Genomic DNA, 20,746 nt, shown 5'->3' on the forward strand with positions numbered 1-20,746 from the left:
GTTGAGAAGAGGGAGGGGGTAATGGTAGTTTTGAGATTTTACTAATCACAAATAAATTTATTAAGAGACTACTTTCTACAACACAAATCTTACTTTATTGCATACACAAGGCAACAAAAACTGGCAGGGAATACACTGTAAACTAATCAGCACTTAGCTATGATTGTATTGTGAACCCCTTTTACATGGCAATATTTTCTTAATGAATACAAGAAGCTATGTTTAAAGATATTCTTGGGGAAATAATAATCTTTTTCATGATTTTGGTTAGAAAATTAACTACAAAAGGGCAGCAATATGGTTTTAGTTTTCAAAAGGAGCGTAATGCTTTCTTCTATCTATTAAAAACTAATGAAATACAAATTTCAAATGGGCATCAAGGTGTCAGGCTTCCTGGCTGAGGGTCACACAAGAGTTTGGACTCTGAGGAGAGTTAGGAAAAGGGGAAGAAGCAACTGCCAGCAAAGAGTATACTGTGAATGAACTTACCAGAAACTGGCCTCATGATGTCCACTGGTTCCACTTCTTCTTTAACTTTTATCTCAGGTACAGGAGGGCCCAAAACAGAGGAGAGACTGCTGCCCACAGCCACTGGCGGTGGAGGGGCAGTGGCAATGGTGGTGATGGGTGGAGTGACGGGAACTGCTCCAGGAATGGTTGGAAGGGCAACCGCTGGTTGTGACGGGGGGCTAGCTGCTGCAATCATAGTCGGAATGGCTGGTGGAGGCTGCTGAGCGGTGGGTGGGACTGCAACAGTGGGCTGATCGTTATTTTGATTGGACATGGTCTCCATAGACACAGTGACTGGAGTGGCCATCGATACGTGGATCTCTGACTTGGGTTTGGCACTGAAACACGAAAGCAAAGATGAGGTAGCAAACACAAAAAATTGCCTTAACCTGCATCATCTCAGAAGGTGAATATTTGTCCAATTCTTTTTGTACAACACACAGCACAACTAAAACTCTATTCCTTGATTTTAAAAGTTGAACTTTAAGGTAACTTTTAAAGGGAATTCAAGTTTCAGAACCATCCCCATCGTTTTTATAGGCAGTAATAAAATTAACTTAGGAAAAAAAAGAACATTTTAAAGAAATCAAAGTCACATCACTGAAAGACAACCAATTTTCATTACATTAGTGTATTTTTCCCTCCATTACTGCGTATGTTGCCTTAGGAGGTTTTTTTTTTTTTTTTAGTAACAACTATACTCACACTTCATATGTCATTTGTAAACCTACTTCTTATAAAACAGGAAACTCATGCACATGGAAAAGATCGAAAAGAATACAAATTGAGAATAACTCCCCTCCACTTCCAACACCCAGCCCTCTACCCAGGGTCACCACAACATTCCAGTATGTTTTACCAGAAATACTCCAGACATCTAAAGTAGCTACAAATACAGTCTTCAAAAATGTATATTCTACTTTTTTCAGTTTTATAAGAAGTCATCGATGTCATTACAAATTCTTCTCAAACATTTTTTTTAAGTAAAATATTTCATTTGACAGCTGTAAAGCTTTACTGATTTATATTGCTGCTGCTGAAAATTTATATACTACTGCTGAAAATTTAGAATATCAAAAGCAACACAAGATAATACCCCTCAAGTTCAAGGCCCCAAGCAACAGGACTTATATAGGCAAAAAATTCAATATTGACCAAAACCTCACACCATATACAAAAATGAACTAAACAAGGATCATAAATCTAAATGTAAAAATGTAAAACTATAAAACTTTTATGACTGGAGTTCTTAGGTATGATACCAAAAGCACAAAAAACTGATAAATCGGGCTTCATCAAAATTAAAAACTTTTGCTTTGCTAAAGACCATTTTGAGAGACTGAAAAGACAAGGCAGAGACTGAAAAATATATCTGCAAAGCACATACTGCATATATCTGAGAATATTATGCTAAGTAAAATAAGCCAATCACAAAAATACAGTCGGCCCTCTATACCCGCAGGCTCCACATCTGCAGATTCAACCAGCAGTGAATGGAAAATATCTAGAGACAAAAAATTCCAGAAAGTTCCAAAAAGCAAAACTTGAACTTGGTGCATGCTAGCTACTATTTACACAGCATTTACATTGTATTAGGTATTGTAAGTAATCTGGAGATGCGTAGGTTACATGAAAATACTATGCCATTTTATATAAGGGACTTGAACTTCCACGGATTTTGATATATGCAGGGGCGCAGGTCATGGAACCAATGCCCCGAGAGGGTACCGAGGGGTGACCGTACTGTAGGACTCCATTTATATGCGCTACCCAGAGTAGTCAAATTCACTGAAAAAGAAAGCAGAATGGTGGTTTCCAGGGGCTGAAATGAGAGACAATGGGGAGTTGCTGTAAAACAGGTATACCGCTGCAGTTTTGCAAGATGAAAAATATCTGGAGATTGGTTGCACAGCACTGGGAATATGCTTAATACCACTGAAATATACACTTAAGATGGTTAAAAAAATGAAAACAAAACACGTATCTAATAAAGGAGTTATATTTAGAAAATATAAAGAAGTCTGTAAACTCAACACTAAGAAAACAAATAATCCCATTAAAAATGGGCACAACACATGAATAATGAACAATTTGCTAAAGAAAATATTCAGATGGCTAATAAGCACACAAGAAAATGTTCAACACTATTAGCCATTAGAGACATGCAAAGAAAGCTTTGATGATATACGACCACACACATATCAGAATGGTGAAAATATAATACCCTATGATACCAAGTGCAGGAAAGAATGTGGAGTAGCTATTTCTACAAAAAACCTTCTAACACTAATAAATGAGTTTAGCAGGGTTGTATAATAAAAGGATCTCCTATGTTGCAGGTATGAATTTTAAATGGTCCAGTTACCCTGGAAAACAGTTTGGAGGTTTCTTTTTTTTTTTTTTTTATAAATTTATTTTTATTCATTTATGTATTTATTTATTTTTATTTTTGGTTGTGTTGGGTGTTTGTTGCTGCACACGGGCCCTCTCTAGCTGTGGCGAGTGGGGGCCACTCTTCGCTGCAGTGTGCAGGCTTCCCATTGCGGTGGCTTCTCTTGCTGCAGAGCACCGGCTCTAGGCGCGGGGGCTTCAGTAGTTGTGGCTCGCGGGCTCCAGAGCGCAGGCTCAGCAGCTGCAGCGCACGGGCTTAGTTGCTCCGCGGCATGTGGGATCCTCCCAGACCGGGGCACGAACCCGTGTCCCCTGCATTCGCAGGCAGACTCCCAACCACTGCGCCACCAGGGAAGCCCTGGAGGTTTCTTATAAAACTAAAAATATACATGTACAATGCAACTCAGCAACTGCACTCTACCCACTACCATCTCTACACAACACCACTCTATTTCAGTATTTCATTGAATCTAAGTTGCCAACACCATACAATACACCAATATTTTGTGAACAACTTAAAAATACATTATTTAATGATAGGATATTAACATGCAGTCAATTTAAAGTTATATATTGATTTCAGAGACGTTGACATGTATATGTTTGATCTTACTTGTATCACAGCGTGTTCTGTATGGTTTTCGTTTTGTTTCTTTTAAAATTTTTGTTTACTTTTTTCATTTCCATCCTCTATGCCTACACTGTTTTCTGTTTTAACTGTACTTCATTCTGTGATGGTTTCTTCTAGATCTTTACTGAATTCTGTCCACTCATGTGTCATCTCTTTATGTTTTCTCGTTTATTCTTGGGAGTCTTTGTTATTTCATCCTTGTGTTATGTTTCATAAAAGTGGTGGCTATTTTGTTAAGTAATTTCTATTCACAGTCAAGTATTCTGTTATAAATTTCATCTGTCCCCTGTAAATGTTTTTCTGGTGCGTGTTCTCAGTGAACCAACTAGTATATTTTGTTGCTTTTTTCCTACTTTTTAAACTTATTTTCCCATCAATCCTTCTGTTATTACTCGTCGGTAAATGAGTTGGGCTATTCCAAGAAACAGCCATTTACGTGAGACTCCTTGGGCGTGGGAGGGTAGGAAAACTGCTCTTTCAGCTGGTTGTTTTTCACAATCCAAATACTCTCTTCTTTCAGGTGCCACAGAAACAGACTGCCAACTGCAAATAAAGGCCAGCCTGGGTGCCTGTGTGGGGCCCACCCCACAACTTCTCTGAACCATACTAAGCCCAGGAAAGAGTCTGCAACAGCCCCTCCTCACCCAAGTTTCTGCACATTTTGCTCACAAGGGATAAACTTTTGTATTGATACATCACAGTGTGCTCTTCACCTTCATGAACTACTTTTTTTCTACCACTTTAAAAGTAACTCCATATGCTGCTTTGTTTTAAAAAAAAAATCTTAAACAACTGAAAATAAGTGTATTACGTTTGCAAAATTTAATATCTGGTGTGCAGGAAATGGGACGTAAAAAGGTAGAGTGATTGGAAATCAGAATTTAAACTGCACGTTTACTTTGACCCATCAATGCTACTTCCAGAAATCTATCCCTGAGAAATGTTTGCAACGAGGCTCAATGATAGATAATGAGATTCACTGTAGTAATGTTTATTACAGTGATAAATGGAAATAACTTAAATGTTCATTAACTGAGGACTTAATTATGGCACCAGCCTATCTGGGAACATCACACAGTACAGGAATACAGTCTCCTTTTCTGGCTTTGCACTTTCCTGACCTCTAAAGATGGTTATGTCCTAAGGTGTGGTCCTTGTACCACTTCTCTATTTATACTCACTGTCAATGGGAGCTTTTCCACTCTCATGGTGTTAAAGCATACATACAACATACCTCAGAGATAATGCAGGCTTGGCTCCAGACCACTGCAATAAAATGAATATCGTAATAAAGCGAGTCACACAAATTTTTTGGTCGCTCAGTGTATGTAAAAGTTATGTTTACACTATACTGTAGTCTATTAAGTGTGCAACAGCATTATGCCTAAAAAAACACAATATACATGCCTTAATTGTAAAAAATATTTTTTTGCTATAAAAAGCTAACCGTCATCTGAGCCTTCAGGGACTCACAGCAGTGACATCAGAAATCACTGATTACAGATCACTATAGCGGATATAACAATAACAAAAAAGTTTGAAATACGGTGAGAATTACCAAAATGTGACATAGAGACACAAAGTAAGCAAATGCTGAAAAAAAAAAAAAAAAAAAAAAGGTACTGATAGAGTTGCTTGATGTAGGGTTGCCATAAACCTGCAATTTGTAAAAAATGCAGTATCTGTGAAGCGCCACAAAACAAGGTATGCCGGTACCTGCTTTAATTCCCAAATCTTAATCATCAGCATGGACCTCCATCTTCAATTCCAGAATTGTACATACTTCAGAAATATATATCCAGCTATGCACGTGACATCTCCACTTGGGTGTGTTTAACCACTTGGATATCTCAAACTAAAATATCTAAAAGTAAACTCCTGATTTCCCCCTTGCTATTTCTCACTTCAGAAAGGGTAATTCCTTATCTGTAGTTGCTCAGGCAAAAATTGGTAGCTATCATTGCCTCCTTCCCTTTCTCTCCACTCAGTTAGAAAATTCCGACAGCTGTACCTTCAATACATATTGCGAACCTGAACTCTTCTGAAGACATTTACTACCTCCATGCTGGTCCAAGCCATTAAGAGAGTCTAAGGTTTTATCATCTCTTACTTGGTCTCACTGCTTCCACTCTTGTCTTCTTGCAGTTGATTCTCAGCACAGCAGCCAGAGCAATCCTTTTAGAAATAAGTCAAATCATGTCACTCCTATGCCTTAGCCCTCTGATGGCACTCCTGTCTCACTCAAAACAAAATCCAAAAGATTTTGAATGGCCCACAAAGCCCTGTATACATAATCTGGGTCTCATTGTTATCTCTGAACCATTTTGTACAACCCTGCCCCTCGTTCTAGGCTGCTCTCCCTTGCTGCTCCTTGTTCATTCCTAATACACAGACAGTGCTTACTTCGCACAACACTGATATGTGTGACTTTCACATACATACGTGTAACTGTATTCCCCAAGTCCCCCGCCAACACTGTTCGAATTCCAGTTACTAGAGTATATTTATTAATTGTGAGTAACTTCACAAAGTGCAACCTTTGCTACTAGCTCTTCAGTCCACAAATCACTCTGTAACTCACAGACATGCACATCGCACATCACTTCTTCTGCAGGATGTTGCTGACTGGATGATGACTGCACATCTACTGCTCAGTTCATGCAGACAGCAAAGTGTGTAGTTGTGCTGTCTAGTTTCCTAGTGATAAACCCAGGTGAAATTTTACAAAAATGAAAGACTGAAAGAGAACTGGCCAACAGTGATGAAAACGCAGGAAAAAAATGTGACAAATCTAGAAGTAAAATGGGATGTGATTAGAAGATCTGAAAATGGCAACAGCAAAGATAATTTAGGATGAGACCTAGGCTTGTACGAAGCTATGGCATGGACCACACTGAGAAAGTCCAATGAATATAAAAAAGGTGGTAAAGTCACTTCATACCATCTTTTAGTTGAAACTGCAGTAGGATCAGTAAGCCACTATAGTGAAACGGAGTATTTACTTCCATTTTGGATTGAAGACTGTAAAAAAAACCCCACAACAACCCAATCACTCAGACCAAAGTGTTGAATTAACTGCCACATTGAAAGAAGATGGAAATTACAAGGAGGATTAAAAAAACCAAAAAAACCAAAACCTTTTACAGCCAATAAAGGCTGGATTCATTTTTTCAGCAGTCAGCATTAATTTGATTAATGTAAGCTATCTGGTGAAGCTGCGAGCACAGATAAAGATGCTGCTGTGGAACGTGCACCCAGATTCCAAGGATTAGTTAAGGCAGATGGTTTGATAAAAGGATAAAGATGTCCCTGGGAGTGATGCTGGCAACAACCTCACATTAAGGAACTTCTGGAAATAATTTACAACACTGAAAAGACAAAGGATAGGGACTTCCCTGGTGGCGCAGTGGTTAAGAATCCGCCTGCCGGACTTCCCTGGTGGCATAGGGGTTAAGAATCCACCTGCCAATGCAGGGGACAAGGGTTTGAGCCCTGGTCCGGGAAGACCCCACAGGCCGCGGAGCAACTAAGCCCATGCACCACAACTACTGAGTCCCGTGTGCCACAACTACTGAAGCCCGCGCACCTAGAGCCCGTGCTCCGCAACAAGAGAAGCCACTGCAATGAGAAACCCGTACACCACAACGAAGAGTAGCCCCCACTCGCTGCAACTACAGAAAGCCTGCGCACAGCAACAAAGACCCAACACAGCCAAAAAATAATAAATAAATAAATAAATGCATAAATTCTTTAAAAAAAAAATCCGCCTGCCAATGCAGGGGACACGGGTTCGATCCCTGGTCCGGGAAGATCCCACACGTCGTGGAGCAACTAAGCCTGTGCGCCACAACTACTGAGCCCACATGCCACAACTACTGAAGCCCGCGCTCACAGTAACGAAGACCCAATGCAGCCAAAAGAAAAAAAAGACAGGATAAAATGTCAGGGCAGACCCAAACTTAGAAAGGAGTATGACAATTCACCAAAGCATAGAAGGACTCTTGCTCTCTGTATCATAAGTTATTCAATGTGAATAAGGGAAGCACCGTTCCAACTACAGTCGTCCCTTAATATCCACCCCCGCGGATACCAAAATCCATGGATACCTGTGGATGCTTGAGATGTGGAACCCTTAGATACAGAGGGCCAACTGTACTCTTGATTAGCTTTTATTTTTTTATTTATTTTTTCTTTTTCTTTTGGCTATGCTTCACAGCTTGTGGGATCTTAGTTCCCGACCAGGGTTTGAACCTGGGCCCTCAGCAGTGAAAGCGTGGAGCCCTAACCCCTGGACCGCCAGGGAATTCACACTTCATTAGCTTTTAGAAAGAAATAAAATACTTTAATTCTTAGCGCTTCTGATGTTCAAATTCCAGTGTACTAAGTAAATTTTAGTTTTACTATGTTTTTCATTTCCCTATGTATTTTAACTGACAGTTAAGAGAATTTTTGATACTTTCACAAATGTTTTTAAGGTCACAGAACAATTATAAATAACCATGCACAGTTTCCGTTTACGTGGTTATTTGCACATTCCTGCACTAATGCACAAAGTGGTGACTGCAAATACTCCTGCCTCAAAGTCTTAGTCCCTGCTCTTTCCTCTGCCTGACACAGTCTGACATCAGGGAGCATGTGGCTTATTCCTCCATGCTCTTAAAGCCTCTGCTCAGAGAGGTCTTTCTATAAGTCACCACCCCTTCCTCCCATCCCTTATATTCTGTTTACACTGTTTTCTTTTTCTTCACATATTTATTATTTCTCTACACTCACTAGATAGCAAGCTTAAGGAGAATGGACACTTTATTTCAGTCACTCTTATATCCCCAGATTCTAAAATGATACTTGGCACACACATGGCATTCATAAATTTTTTTTTGAAGCTTTATGAAGAAGTAGATCTAAATATATTAACATGGTAAGCTATTACGGATATAAGTATAAAATGCAGTATATAAAACAATCAACAAAATCCTGTTTTTAAGAATCTATCAACCTATCTACACGTGTATGTAGAAAAAGACGTGGAAAGATGCTTAACAAAACTTTAACCAATCAATATTACTGTGGGGAGTGGGACTGGAGAGGGGGGTGGAGAATAGGACGATTTTCTCTTTATACCTTAAATATTTTTATATTGTCTCATTTTCTTTTCCAAAATATTACTTTTAGAATTAAGGAGATAAAGAGTAAAGAAAACAGAATGTATTAACTATTGTCATGATGCCATTTTCGATAGCAACAATAACTGGGTGTTCACTATGAGGCAGGCTCTGTTCACAGTGGTTTAAATACACAAGGAGCCTATGAGGCAGGTGTTATAAGTATGCCCATTTCATAAATGAGGTAAATAAGGATCAGAGAGGTTGAGAAACGTGTCCAGATCTCATAGCTAGAAAGTGGTTCTTTCAGATGCACACACTAGTGGTTCTTTTTAGAGGCAAATGACGTGAAGTCCGCGACATGTATTAGACTTTTCTGTCCTCAATGATGTGCTCACCCTGCAGGCCTAGGCGACCCAGACGTACTCCGCATAGAGCTCTCCACTCGAGGGCTAGCCACTTCAGGAGGCTGAGGAGGAATGAGGGTTTTCCGAACTGCCATTCTGAAAGAGTGAAGAGACAAACCCAGATGGCATTAAAGGACAAGAGCTACACATTTGCTAAGTGTACCTATGGCTAGGAATTTTTTAATGGATTTTCAAATTTTATCAAAGTAATGAAGGCAGATTATTTAAAAAACCAAATAGTACTAAAATGCTTTTAATAACATACAGCAGATCCCTTCCCCCTGCCTCCCCGCTTCCTGCCCGTCTCTCTTCAGGAAGCAACCATTGCGACTCTTTTACCTGTTTCTTCTACCTTCTACCTACACATCTCCTTTGTACTTAATATTAAAATTTAGGGACTTCCCTGGTGGCGCAGTGGTTAAGAATCCGCCTGCCAATGCAGGGGACATGGGTTCAATCCCTGGTCAGGGAAGATCCCCCATGCCGCGGAGCAGCTAAGCCCATGCGCCACAACTACTGAGCCCACACGCCACAACTACTGATGCCCTTGCACCTAGAGCCCGTGCTCTGCAACAAGAGAAGCCACCGCAATGAGAGGGCCGTGCACTGCAACTAAGAGTAGCCCCCCTCACCACAACTAGAGAAAGCCCACACCTACAGCAATGAAGACCCAACGCAGCCAAAAATAAATATATAAATATAGAAAACATAAATAATAAAAAATTTAAAAAATAAAATAAAATTTAAATCTGTTTAGCAGTTATAATCATTATTGTACCTATGTATTTATATTGACCTGAGGAACTGAGTGAAAACAGTTGATCAAGGTAGCCTGTGATCAACTGTGTCACACAGTAGAGAGGCCACGCGTGGCTCCGACTGACAACTAACTACTGGAGCTTAGCAATGTGGAAGTCATAAGTGATCTTGACACGCTTAGTTTTGGCAGAGTGGTGCAAGCAAATGCTAGAAGAGTCGGTCTGAGACAAAATGGCTAGAACATTCCACTTTGCAATGCCAAATCATGAATGGATGCAGACACTGATCATAAGACTGCTAACATCTCAAAAAGGTTGACTTCCACACAGCATACTTCTCCTGATAAAAAGACTAAACCACCAACTTATGAAGGAGTCTTGCCAAAAGGGGAGAAAAAGTGAATTTAACCAAGCCTTTAGATTCAAGCAACAACTTAGAGAAAATGTGGAGGAGAAAATAACAAGTGAAACTAGGCAATGGGGGTAGTGGGTTGAATTGTGTTCCCTAACATGATCCATCCGAGTCCTAATCCCTGGTACTTGTGAATGTAAAAAAAATAGGGTCTTTGCAAATGTAATTAAGTAGATAAGATCATTCTAGACTTAGGGTAGGTCCTAAATTCAATGATGGGTATCCTTTTAACAGAAAGGAGAGGGAGATTTGAGACACACAGACACAGAGGGAAGGCCATGTGGATATGGAAGCAGAGACTGGAGTGACGCATCCACAGGCCAAGCAACACAAAGGACTGCCAACAGCCACCAGAAGCTGGAAGAAAGGCATGGAGTGGATCCTCCAAGAGTGTTCAGAAGGAACCAACCCTGCTGACGTGTTGATTTCAGACTTCTAGTCATCAGAACTGTGTGAATAAACTTTTGTTGTTTTAAGCCACCAAACTTGTGGTAATTTGTTATAGCAGCCCTAGGGAACTAACAGAATGGGGATGCAATCGACAAAGTCAGGGAGAGAGTTGGGAGGGGAGAGGAAAACTCTACAGGACAAAAGACCAAGTTTCTTCAACACACAAACTGTAAGGAAAAAAGAAATGGAGGTAACATATATTAGAAGAGTCTTAATAGACATATCGACCAATCGTAATGTGTGTACCTTATCAGAATACAGACTCAAATAAATAATATAAAACAAAACAAAATTTGTGACATTTGAGATCACTGGAAGTTTGAACAATGACTAAATATTTGATAACATTATGGGGTTGTTACATTTTTTATAGTACGTATTTCAATAAACACATGCTGAAATATATACAAATATATACAAACAAAATGACGTGTTCCCTATGATTTGCTTCAAAATAATATGGTGGGAGGTGGTGGATAGGCATACAGATAAAACACGAACTGATAAGTTAATAACTGAAGTTGAATGATGGGTATAAATTCAGATGTTCAAATTTGTATGTTTAAACCTTCCACAATAAAAAGTAAGAAATAAACAAAAAAGCAAGACCACTCAACCCCCCATCCCTCAGTACAAACAAGCCCTCCAAACCCCTAAAGAGATACACTACTATAAACCCACAGAATGACCAAACTTAAAAAAGAGTGCCAAATAACAAGCGTCGATGATGATGAAGGCGAGGACCCCACTGCTGGTGAGAGTGTAAATGGGTACAGACACCTGGACAAACTGCTGGCGTTACCTGCTGGAGCTGAAAACGAGCACAGCCCACATCCCAGCAAATCCCCTCCGAGGTGCATAACAGCACTGCATTTATGGATGCATCAAAGGTGATGCACAAAGATGTTTGGGGTAACATTATGGCCCTAAACTGGAAATAACCCAAATAACCATGGTTAAACGATGGTATTCTCAGACAAGGGCATTTTATAGAACCATAAGAAAAGTTACAATTATATGCAGTAACATGGATGAATCTCCCAAAACCAAGTGAAAGAAGACGGACTCACACAAAAAATGTATATGATTCTATGGGAGCTCAAAAAGAGGCAAAACAAATCCACAGGGTAAAAAGAAAAACTGGTTAGTAATCTTTGGGAGAAAGTGCTGGTAATGTTCTGTTTCTTGACTGATACAGCAGTTATACGTTTGTGCTAACTCATTACACTGTACATACATTATCTGTGCAGTTTTCTACACTTCAGTGAAAGTGCTGAAAGAAAGAGAGACTGGAAGAAGTGGAGCTAGCAAATAGAGACAACGCCTTCATTTTCATTGCAAACAGGAGCAAAAAAATGGGTTAGAGAGCGGAGCAAAGTGGAAGAAATGACAACAAGTTTATACTTTTTCATGTGAAGGATCCACTAACAAGAAAAAACCGATGGAGGAGAGAGGCAGAAGAGCTGGGGCACTGTTCTCACGGAGGTGAGACAGGCTGCAATCAGGTGCTTTGGAGAGATGCCCCCAGAGCTCACCTCTGAGTGCTGAGCCCGCCACTGAGTGATGGAGGCGGAGCAGGAGACAGGCAGCCAGGTAAGTATGTGATAGCTAGTTTGTGAACTTCTCTTTTGCTTGTTTCCATTTTCCCAAGAAAATAGCAGAAAGAAAAAAGCAGGCGGCACATTCATTAGCTACAAGTGAATGTGGGAGAGGAGGCGTGGAAGTCTGGAAAGCAGCAGAGGTACACGGGTGTCTGGAGGAATGGTCAAGGCCGGCAGACTGTGCTGGCCCGCTGTGAGGTCCCAGGGGAGGTGTGTGAGGTTAAGCAGGACGAGGCGACACTCTGCTGCACGCAGGCAAGCGGCACAACACAACTTAGGCAGAACGTTGGATTTTAACTCTGATTTTGACAAAGTGAAGAGGAGGACAGGGAAGCTGAGGCTGTAGGCAAGGAAATGACTCCAACGGACCACAGACTCTGAACCAGGGAGAGCAGACAACGAGGCCAGGAAAGGCAGTGAGGAAAAGTGAAAGGGTGGTAAGGACCAACAGACTGAAGGCTCCCAGCTGGGTCTGGCTGGGAGTCGCTGCCAGGGACATGGAAAGAGAGGCGGGCTGTGGGGCCCTAGGGTACAGAAAAAGCTGCTGGGCTTTTGTGCCGTGGAGTGCTAGCACTCATGGGTGTGCCCTGCTGAGGGAGGGCGGGTGCAGAGGATGCGTTCAAGCAACTGAGAGGCCAGAGAGCTGGGAAATCATTTCTGTTTACATTAAAGTTGAAGACGGTATGACACAGCCAGACACTATGTACCTTCTGAAGGACAAACACAGACCCCAAATCAAACCTGAATCTGTCCCACAAGGTAGCCACCAGCCACATGGGGCTACTAAGCACTTGAAAGGTGACAAGTGCAACTGATGAGCAAGATTTTTAACAATATTTCATTTAAACTAATTTGAATTTAAAAACGGTATTTGATTCAGTTACTGGAAAACTTTTCAGTGTGTCTGGATTAACCTGGCTATGTGAAACTACTTTTTCAATTGCGAATTTTATGAAATCTAAATACAGACCAGGAAGCATGTCTGCTGTTGAGAAGGACGGGCCTGAAAGTGGCAGTGAGGCCCAAAGAGGACAGCTACCCCACCCCCAGGCCCAGTGACAGGAAGGAATGGGGAGGGACAGACAGCCACCACCCTGGGGAGAGTCGAGGAAGTCGAGACCCCAAAGAAGAGCCAGGTTCCAATTAAAGCAAGAAGCCATGCTCAGAGAAGAGGTCAGGCCACAGGGGACTCAGATGATGACAGACGATCTCAGAGGGCACAGCAGAAGGGACTTTGGAGGTGACGAAGCATGGGAGAAGGGGCAGATCTCATTTTGTCCAGTGCTGTGAAATTTCAAAACATTTTATCTTGGTGCCAGTTTGCATCCATTGCCATCTACTGTACCGAGCATTTCATGGTTCGTTAAATCAGGAAACTCCTACCCTTCGGTTCCGGTGATTTCCTATGAATTATTTTTAAGTCATCCCTCTCCTCTTGTCTCATCTGTCTTGCTGGAACCCCATCACTTGGAGGCAGGATCTCCTGAACTGGTTCTTTAAGTTTTTGGTCTTTTCTCTCCTTCTCTCTCTCTCTCTTTGCTCTACTTTTGAGAGGTCTCCTCAGTTTTACTTCTCAAGCTCCCTACTGACTTTTTGATTTCTGGACACATTCTTGTTCTCGGAGTGTTCCTTCCCTGGAGCACGGCCTTCCTGTTTCATGGATGCGGTTTTCTTTTGTCCTTGGGAGATGGTACTGACAGTGTCTGTCTCTGTTCATGTGTTCTTATGTTTTGTTTTTAGTTTTATTCTCCTTGCCTAGCCTCTGCATCTTCCAAGCTGCTTTTTTCAGTGTGTTCACTGTGGCTTCTATCTTGCATTGTTAGAAGAACCCTCAGATACCTGATATGCTTGGCTGCACGCTCATGATGAGGAGTGGGGGGACTAAAAAGCTGGTTGGAAGCTCTGAGCTTGTGGCAGGGCTTGTTTACTTTAAGGGCAATCAGAGCCCTGTCCTGAGTGTCCTTATACCCCTACTGTCGGTATCCTTAGCTCTTTCCCCTCGGGCTGGAATGGGCCCTAGAAGGAGAGTACAGCCATCTTCTCACTTTCTGCCAACAGAGTTAAATTCAACTGCCAGGGTCGTGTCAGCCACGAGGGAGAAGTCTCAGCACTCCACACAGGCTTGGTCACCTAATCCGTTTTAGCCAGCACCATGCCCTTCAATGTGCTGGCTAATCCCAGTGGACCATCTACAGAGTTCACTGGGGTTAGAGAGGAGGGGCAGTGCACCCAACAGTGTGGGTAGAGAAGGAAAGGCAGAGCTCTAACCGCTTTTCAGACAGATTTCAGCCCAGCCTTTTACCCCCAGTTCTTCCTGCTCCTGGTCCTTTTGGAGATTCACAATTTAAACAAGGATGGTTCTCAGCGTTCTTCTCTGCAGACTTAATGTTCACCTTTTTCACAGCTAAGGGAGCGAGTGAGCACTTGCCTATTTGCTTTCCAGCTTCAAAGTCGTGTTGCTGTTGTGTCTTCTCCTATTCTCCCCATCCCTGTGGGTTTATAATCTTTTTTTAAAAAAATATTTATTTATTTACTTATCCACTTACTTATTTTTGGCCGTACCGTGTGGCTTGTGGGATCTTAGTTCCCCAACCAGAGATGGAACGTGCGCCCTTGGCAGTGAAAGCGTGGCGTCCTAATCACTGGGCCACCAGGAAATTCCCTACAATCTTTTTAAAAAGCCTCTTTACTAAAAGTTCTGTAGGGTTTTGAGAGGAAGAGAAATTTAGAAGTGCATATTCCATCTGCCATCTTAACTACAAGCTCTGCCTTGTGTTTTCATTGATATGGTTACTGTGTCATGGACTTACTATTAAGACAGAGACTCTGGTCTCTGTTATGGCAGAGCACATACCTTCCCACCTATGACCCACCAACTCAGAAGCTTATATGACAACACAGAACACTATTTGCTACTAAATATGACCCTTAATACACTTGGGAAACTGTTTGCCCCGAGCAACAATTCATTTAGGACAATGAGGAAAAAACACACAGCACACATTACTGTGCCTAGCTACACAAGCCTGAAGAGTTCCGTTCAAGCTACTTTAGGGGTTCTAGGATTAAACTCTCAGAACCAGAGAGAACTCCTAAAAGTACGTAATACGCAACACATGCTTACAAACTGACACCCAACTGACTCCTGGATTCTTACCATCCTGCAGTCTGAGCTTGGCAAGGCTCTACTGAATAACCCGGCGGTCAAGTTATCTTGGAGGAAATTGAGTTTGCTATCAGCACTGGATTACTGCCTACTGCTTACACCAATTATATCCAGAAGTAGAGGTGTCATTTGGCACTTCTGGGTCTACTCACCCATCTGTGGCAGGTTTCTTCCGGAGTATACTTGGCCGTGGGGACGAGCCCTGGGCTGGAGCGTTGGTGCTCGCACTCTGGCTGTGAGTCTGCACCACAGTTGTTGCTGCCGGAGCAGCACTGAATGGGTTGCTAATAGGGTTGGCTACAATTGTGGCTCCATCTGCCAACACCACTGCTGGAGGACAGGAAAGAGCAATGAGGAGAAGGAAACGGAAGTAACGTTACTAAAATGTCACATAAGACAAAGAACAACGATCAGACCACCACAATCAAGAGTATCCATGTTAGGACTGTCCAATGTCAAGAAGATGAGGGATAAGGACAAAAGCAGATGGCAAAGTGGGAGAGGTTACAAAGTCTACTGATGCACCATTAAGAACCTCTTTTCTCTGCTCTACAGTCATAATTACTAATAAGTGAGATAAGATACATAAAATATATAGTATACTGCAAGAAATGTTCTGCTACAGTTTTTTGGTGAAATACCACCACCTCTCAATTCCTAATAATGGTACCAACATTCCAGTCTATCTTTACAGCTTTACAAACAACTCCAAAAAAAATCTTAGGGAATTCCCTGGTGGTCCAGTGCTTAGGACTCCGCACTTCCACTGCCAGGGCCCAGGTTCAATCCCCGGTCAGGGAACTAAGATCCCGCAAGCCGCGCAGCACGACCAAAAAAGAAAAAAGAAAAAGAAAATCTTGAAATGGAATGAGAACACTAGTCTTATAAGGTGAATGTACTCTCTCAGCTAAGAGCTCTTTTAGACCACTTCTCCCCATGTGCAAATGCATGTTAGACTGTTTATGTACGTAGTTTCTAATGCTTACAAAGACCCTGACAGGTAAGTTCTAAGCAACTCATGTTACAAAGAGAAAATTAAGGCCTAGCGAGCTTACTTGAAACCACAAGGCCAGCAAGTAGCAGAATCATGATTCAAACCCTGTGTACCTTTTCCCTCCACACCAACTTCCATGTAAAAAATTAAAATTACCTGAAGTCTTTCCTTCAGGCTGAGGCTGTTGGGTCCCTATTGGTGCAGGCTGAAGTCCTTGGGTGCTGATTGGGGTTGCTGAGTGAATTCCCTGTGTGCCTATGGGGGCTGGCTGGATCCCTGGGGTCCCAATGGGAGCTGGCTGGATCCCCTGTGTACTGATGGGCGCTGGCTGGATCCCTTGGATATGTCGAGCGTGGGATGCATCCACTGTCATCAACTGCATGGGGTTCAGGTGGACGGTGGACGCCACCCCAACTCCAGTCTGAGCTGTGATGGCAGAGTTTGGAGCCTGAGCTGAAACTAAAAATGATGCAAAAAGTGACAAAAATGTTAGCTTTGATTAGCACAGTCCACATAAGGAGAAAAACACTCAAATCAAAACAATTTTTCCACTGTTCAAGATCTAAACTCCCAGTTTAAAAAAAAAAAGTGCTACATAAACTCTATACGTTGAGGTTTTTTTCCCCCTACTTCCACCAATTTGATACGATCTCTCTGCAGATTGCTAGAAATAGCATTAAAATGAGAAAAAAGCGATCATTTATTAAAAGCCAAATGTGAGCCAGGCAACTATGTAAGTAATTAATATAAAACTTCTGAGATACATCCATGCCTCCAGGTCAAGAGTCTTTGCTTTAATTGATAGAACCACTATCACAGGCACTTCTGAAATACAGTAGTTGCGAATTTTAAATTCCAAAATATGCACTGAAGAGAGAATTAACTTGTCCTTTTATCTATCAGGCAAACATATCATCGTGTATATTAAAAACGAACAAACAACAAAACTGAAAACAAAAACATTCCCAGGAAGCGACAAAAAAAGAAGGGATTTCTCACTGTTTGTGGAAAGAAAACAAACAAAAGACTTTTCTTCTCAGTCATCAAAACAATCTGGAAAAAGATATAACGTATCCCCATGTTCACTGCAGCATTATTTAGAATAGCCAAGATATGGAAACAATCTGTGTCCATTAGTGGATGAATGGATAAAGATATGGTATATATATCCATACACACATAATGGAATATTACTCAGCCATCAAAGAAGAAAAACCCGAAATACTGCCATTTGTGACAACATGGATGGACCTAAAGGGTATTATGCTTAGTGAAATAAGTCACAAAGAGAATGACAAATACCGTATGATCTCACTTATATATGGAATCAAAAATGCAGAAAACAAAAATAAACCAAGCTCTTGGATACAGAGAACAGACTGGTGGGTGTGACAGGCAGGGGTGGAGAGTGGGCGAAATGGGTAAAGGTGGCCAAAAGGTACAAACTTCTAGTTATAAGATAAATAAGTCATGGGGATGTAACGTACAGCATGACGACTATAGTTAGCAATACTGTATTGTATATTTGGAAGTTGCTAAGAGAGGAGCCCTTAAAAGTTCTCATCACAAGAAAAACAATCTTTACCTGTACGGTGACAGATGTTAACTAGACTTGTGGTGATTATTTTGCAATATATATAAATATTGAATCATTATGCTGTACATGTGAAACTAATATATGTCAATTATACCTCAATTTTTAAAAAATAATCTGACTGAAAACGTTCTATAAATCATAGAGATAAAGGTTTAAATTATTATTATGCATAAGAAAAGTATAGTGAAAAGTTAGTACATGTAAATTTATAGTCACGGTTTATAATTCTTCCTTTGTAAAATACATACATACACAATTTCCAGAGCGTTATAGCTTCTTCCTGAGAAGTGTATCTGTGCTATTTCTGTTAAATAACAGTTTTTGGTCATTTGCCTGCTGTTGAACCTGCAGTCTAGTCACCACTCCAAGCCTTGTTAAGATCCAATCTTATTTCACACTTTGTGTTCTCACTCACACTATGCTCCTGCCCAAACCAAACCACTCTGCTCTGACCACATAGTCTAGCTAATACTTTATTCACAGACAGAAAAGTGCTTTTCTCCAAACCCACTACGGCTCTGCCCTATACTTCCTGAAAGATGCTTTCCAAATGTCACTTCCTTCAGGAAATCACTCCTGACCTCCAACCCTACCTCCTCAAGTAGAAATAACCTCTTACCTCAGAAGCAGCATGGCTTTGCTCAAGCCCCTCTTTTGAGATTTAGCATATTATAGTATCTCTTCATGTCTAATCTTCCAACTAGACTCTAAGCTTGTTGAAAGCTGTTTAAAAGTCAACTTTAGAAATAGAGCCTAGCATAGGACCCTACATAAAGTAGGGTTTCAATAAATATTCAATAGGATACTGTAAGCTGGTTACTAAATCATTTTTTCATTTGTGTCCATCCATGTTTAGATTCACATGTCTGAGAGATAATATATTACCTCTCATCTGCACCAACAATGACAGTTTGATCCTGGAAGAAATAAAGTATTGAACGTACTATTCATTTTTCTGTGTATCTCTCAGGGCTACGGCAGTGATGAAAGGAGAATAATGTAGAGAAACAGATGACAGGCAGGATCCCCAACACTTGAGACAGTGCTCTTATGAATGGATTTTTACAATAAAGGTTTATATAGAATGACAGTGTCTGCATAGTTGATTCTAGGTCAAGAGAGACTCTGCATGCCCTTTTCAGCTGGCTAGCATTCAGAGAAATACACAGTGGTCATGAATGACCTTCTCCAGAAAAGCAAAATGACTGCACTGTTATACAAGTTATCAATTGGCCAAGGTAGTAGATGAAGGAGAGAACCTGAAGGCAAGTGCTGTTACTGATACAGAGACTTAAGAATTTTCAGCAATTAGTGTAACACACACACGCATGAAATTTACTTCCTAATTGTCAACATGCTTCTATGATACTTTTTGCATCTTACTTTTGGCAACAATCAATTAAACATTATTCTACTTTATAAGACTGTTAATAAAAAACCACTGTTATGGGCTTCCCTGGTGGCGCAGTGGTTGAGAATCTGCCTGCCAATGCAGGGGACACAGGTTCGAGCCCTGGTCTGGGAAGATCCCACATGCCGCGGAGCAACTAGGCCCATGAGCCACAACTACTGAGCCTGCACGTCTGGAGCCTGTGCTCCGCAACGAGAGGCCGCGACAGTGAGAGGCCCGCGCACCGCCATGAAGAGTGGCCCCCGCTTGCCGCAACTAGAGAAAGCCCTCGCACAGAAACAAAGACCCAACAACACAGCCCAAAAATAAATAAATAAATAAATAAATAAAACACCATTATGAAGTTCCTTTAAAAAGAAAGTTTTGAAAAACAAACACCCCCCACCCCCGGCAAAAAAAAAAAAAAAAATCAAAACACACACATAGAACAATGTAGAGATGGAGGAACCTATTTTCAAAGCTATTTAAACCTCAGTATTGGGACTTGCCTGGTGGCACAGTGGTTAAGAATCCGCCAATGGAGGGGACATGGGTTCGAGCCCTGTTCCGGGAAGATACCACATGCCGCGGGGCAACTAAGCCCATGCGCCACAACTACTGAGCCTGTGCTCTAGGGCCCAAGAGCCACAACTACTGAAGCCCGCGCACCTAGAGCCCGTGCTCCACAATGAGAAGCCGCTGCAAGAAGCCCGTGCAGCTCAATGAAGAGTAGCCCCCGCTCACCACAACTAGAGAAAGCCCGCACACAGCAACGAAGACCCAATGCAGCCAAAAATAAATAAATAAAATAAATAAATTTATATATATATTTTAAAAAAACCTCAGTGTTTGAAAGTTTTAGACTAGCACTGTCCCAACGAAAATATAAGTCATACATGCAATTTCAGATTTTCCAGTAGCCACATTAATAAAGTAAAACGCAGGCCAAATTAATTTTAATGACATATCTTGTTTAACTCAATATATCCAAAAATTATCATTTCAAAATATAATCACTATAAAAGTTATTAATAACATACTTTACATTCTCTTTTCCATATTATGTTTTCAAAATTCAGGGTACATTTTACTCTTAAAACACGTCTCAATTCAGAGACTAAATTTCAGAAATATTCGATTTGTATCTTGATTCCATAAAATCTACAATTTTGGAAATAGTTGCATATCACTAAGTTGCTCCAAACATATTTGAAATTTCTCTCATTTTAATTAAGTAAAACAAAAAATTCAGTTCTTCCTTTGTGCTGGATCCCCTTCAATGCTCAACGGCCACATGTGGGCGCAGCTGCAGTCCTGGACGGCACAGCAGACAGGCA

At 41.1% G+C, this 20,746-nt stretch overlaps 1 protein-coding gene across 6 annotated transcripts in view; it reads right to left on the reverse strand.

The window, feature by feature from the left end:
- SAP130 (Sin3A associated protein 130) overlaps positions 1-20,746 on the reverse strand; it is a 72,131-nt gene that overhangs the window by 24,258 nt on the left and 27,127 nt on the right. For 4 of the 6 annotated variants that reach the window (XM_059927717.1, XM_059927716.1, XM_059927713.1 and 1 more), the window contains 4 exons: positions 16,579-16,881; positions 15,581-15,758; positions 9,033-9,137; positions 490-848 (listed from right to left, as the gene is read on the reverse strand). In XM_059927717.1, the coding sequence (XP_059783700.1) occupies positions 490-848; positions 9,033-9,137; positions 15,581-15,758; positions 16,579-16,881 (945 nt within the window). The remainder of the gene's footprint in view (positions 1-489; positions 849-9,032; positions 9,138-15,580; positions 15,759-16,578; positions 16,882-20,746) is intronic. The other 2 variants (XM_059927715.1, XM_059927718.1) reach the window with 1 other exon arrangement.

This window comes from Balaenoptera ricei, chromosome 7, assembly GCF_028023285.1.
Source record: "Balaenoptera ricei isolate mBalRic1 chromosome 7, mBalRic1.hap2, whole genome shotgun sequence".
Classification (NCBI taxonomy): Eukaryota; Metazoa; Chordata; class Mammalia; order Artiodactyla; family Balaenopteridae; genus Balaenoptera; species Balaenoptera ricei.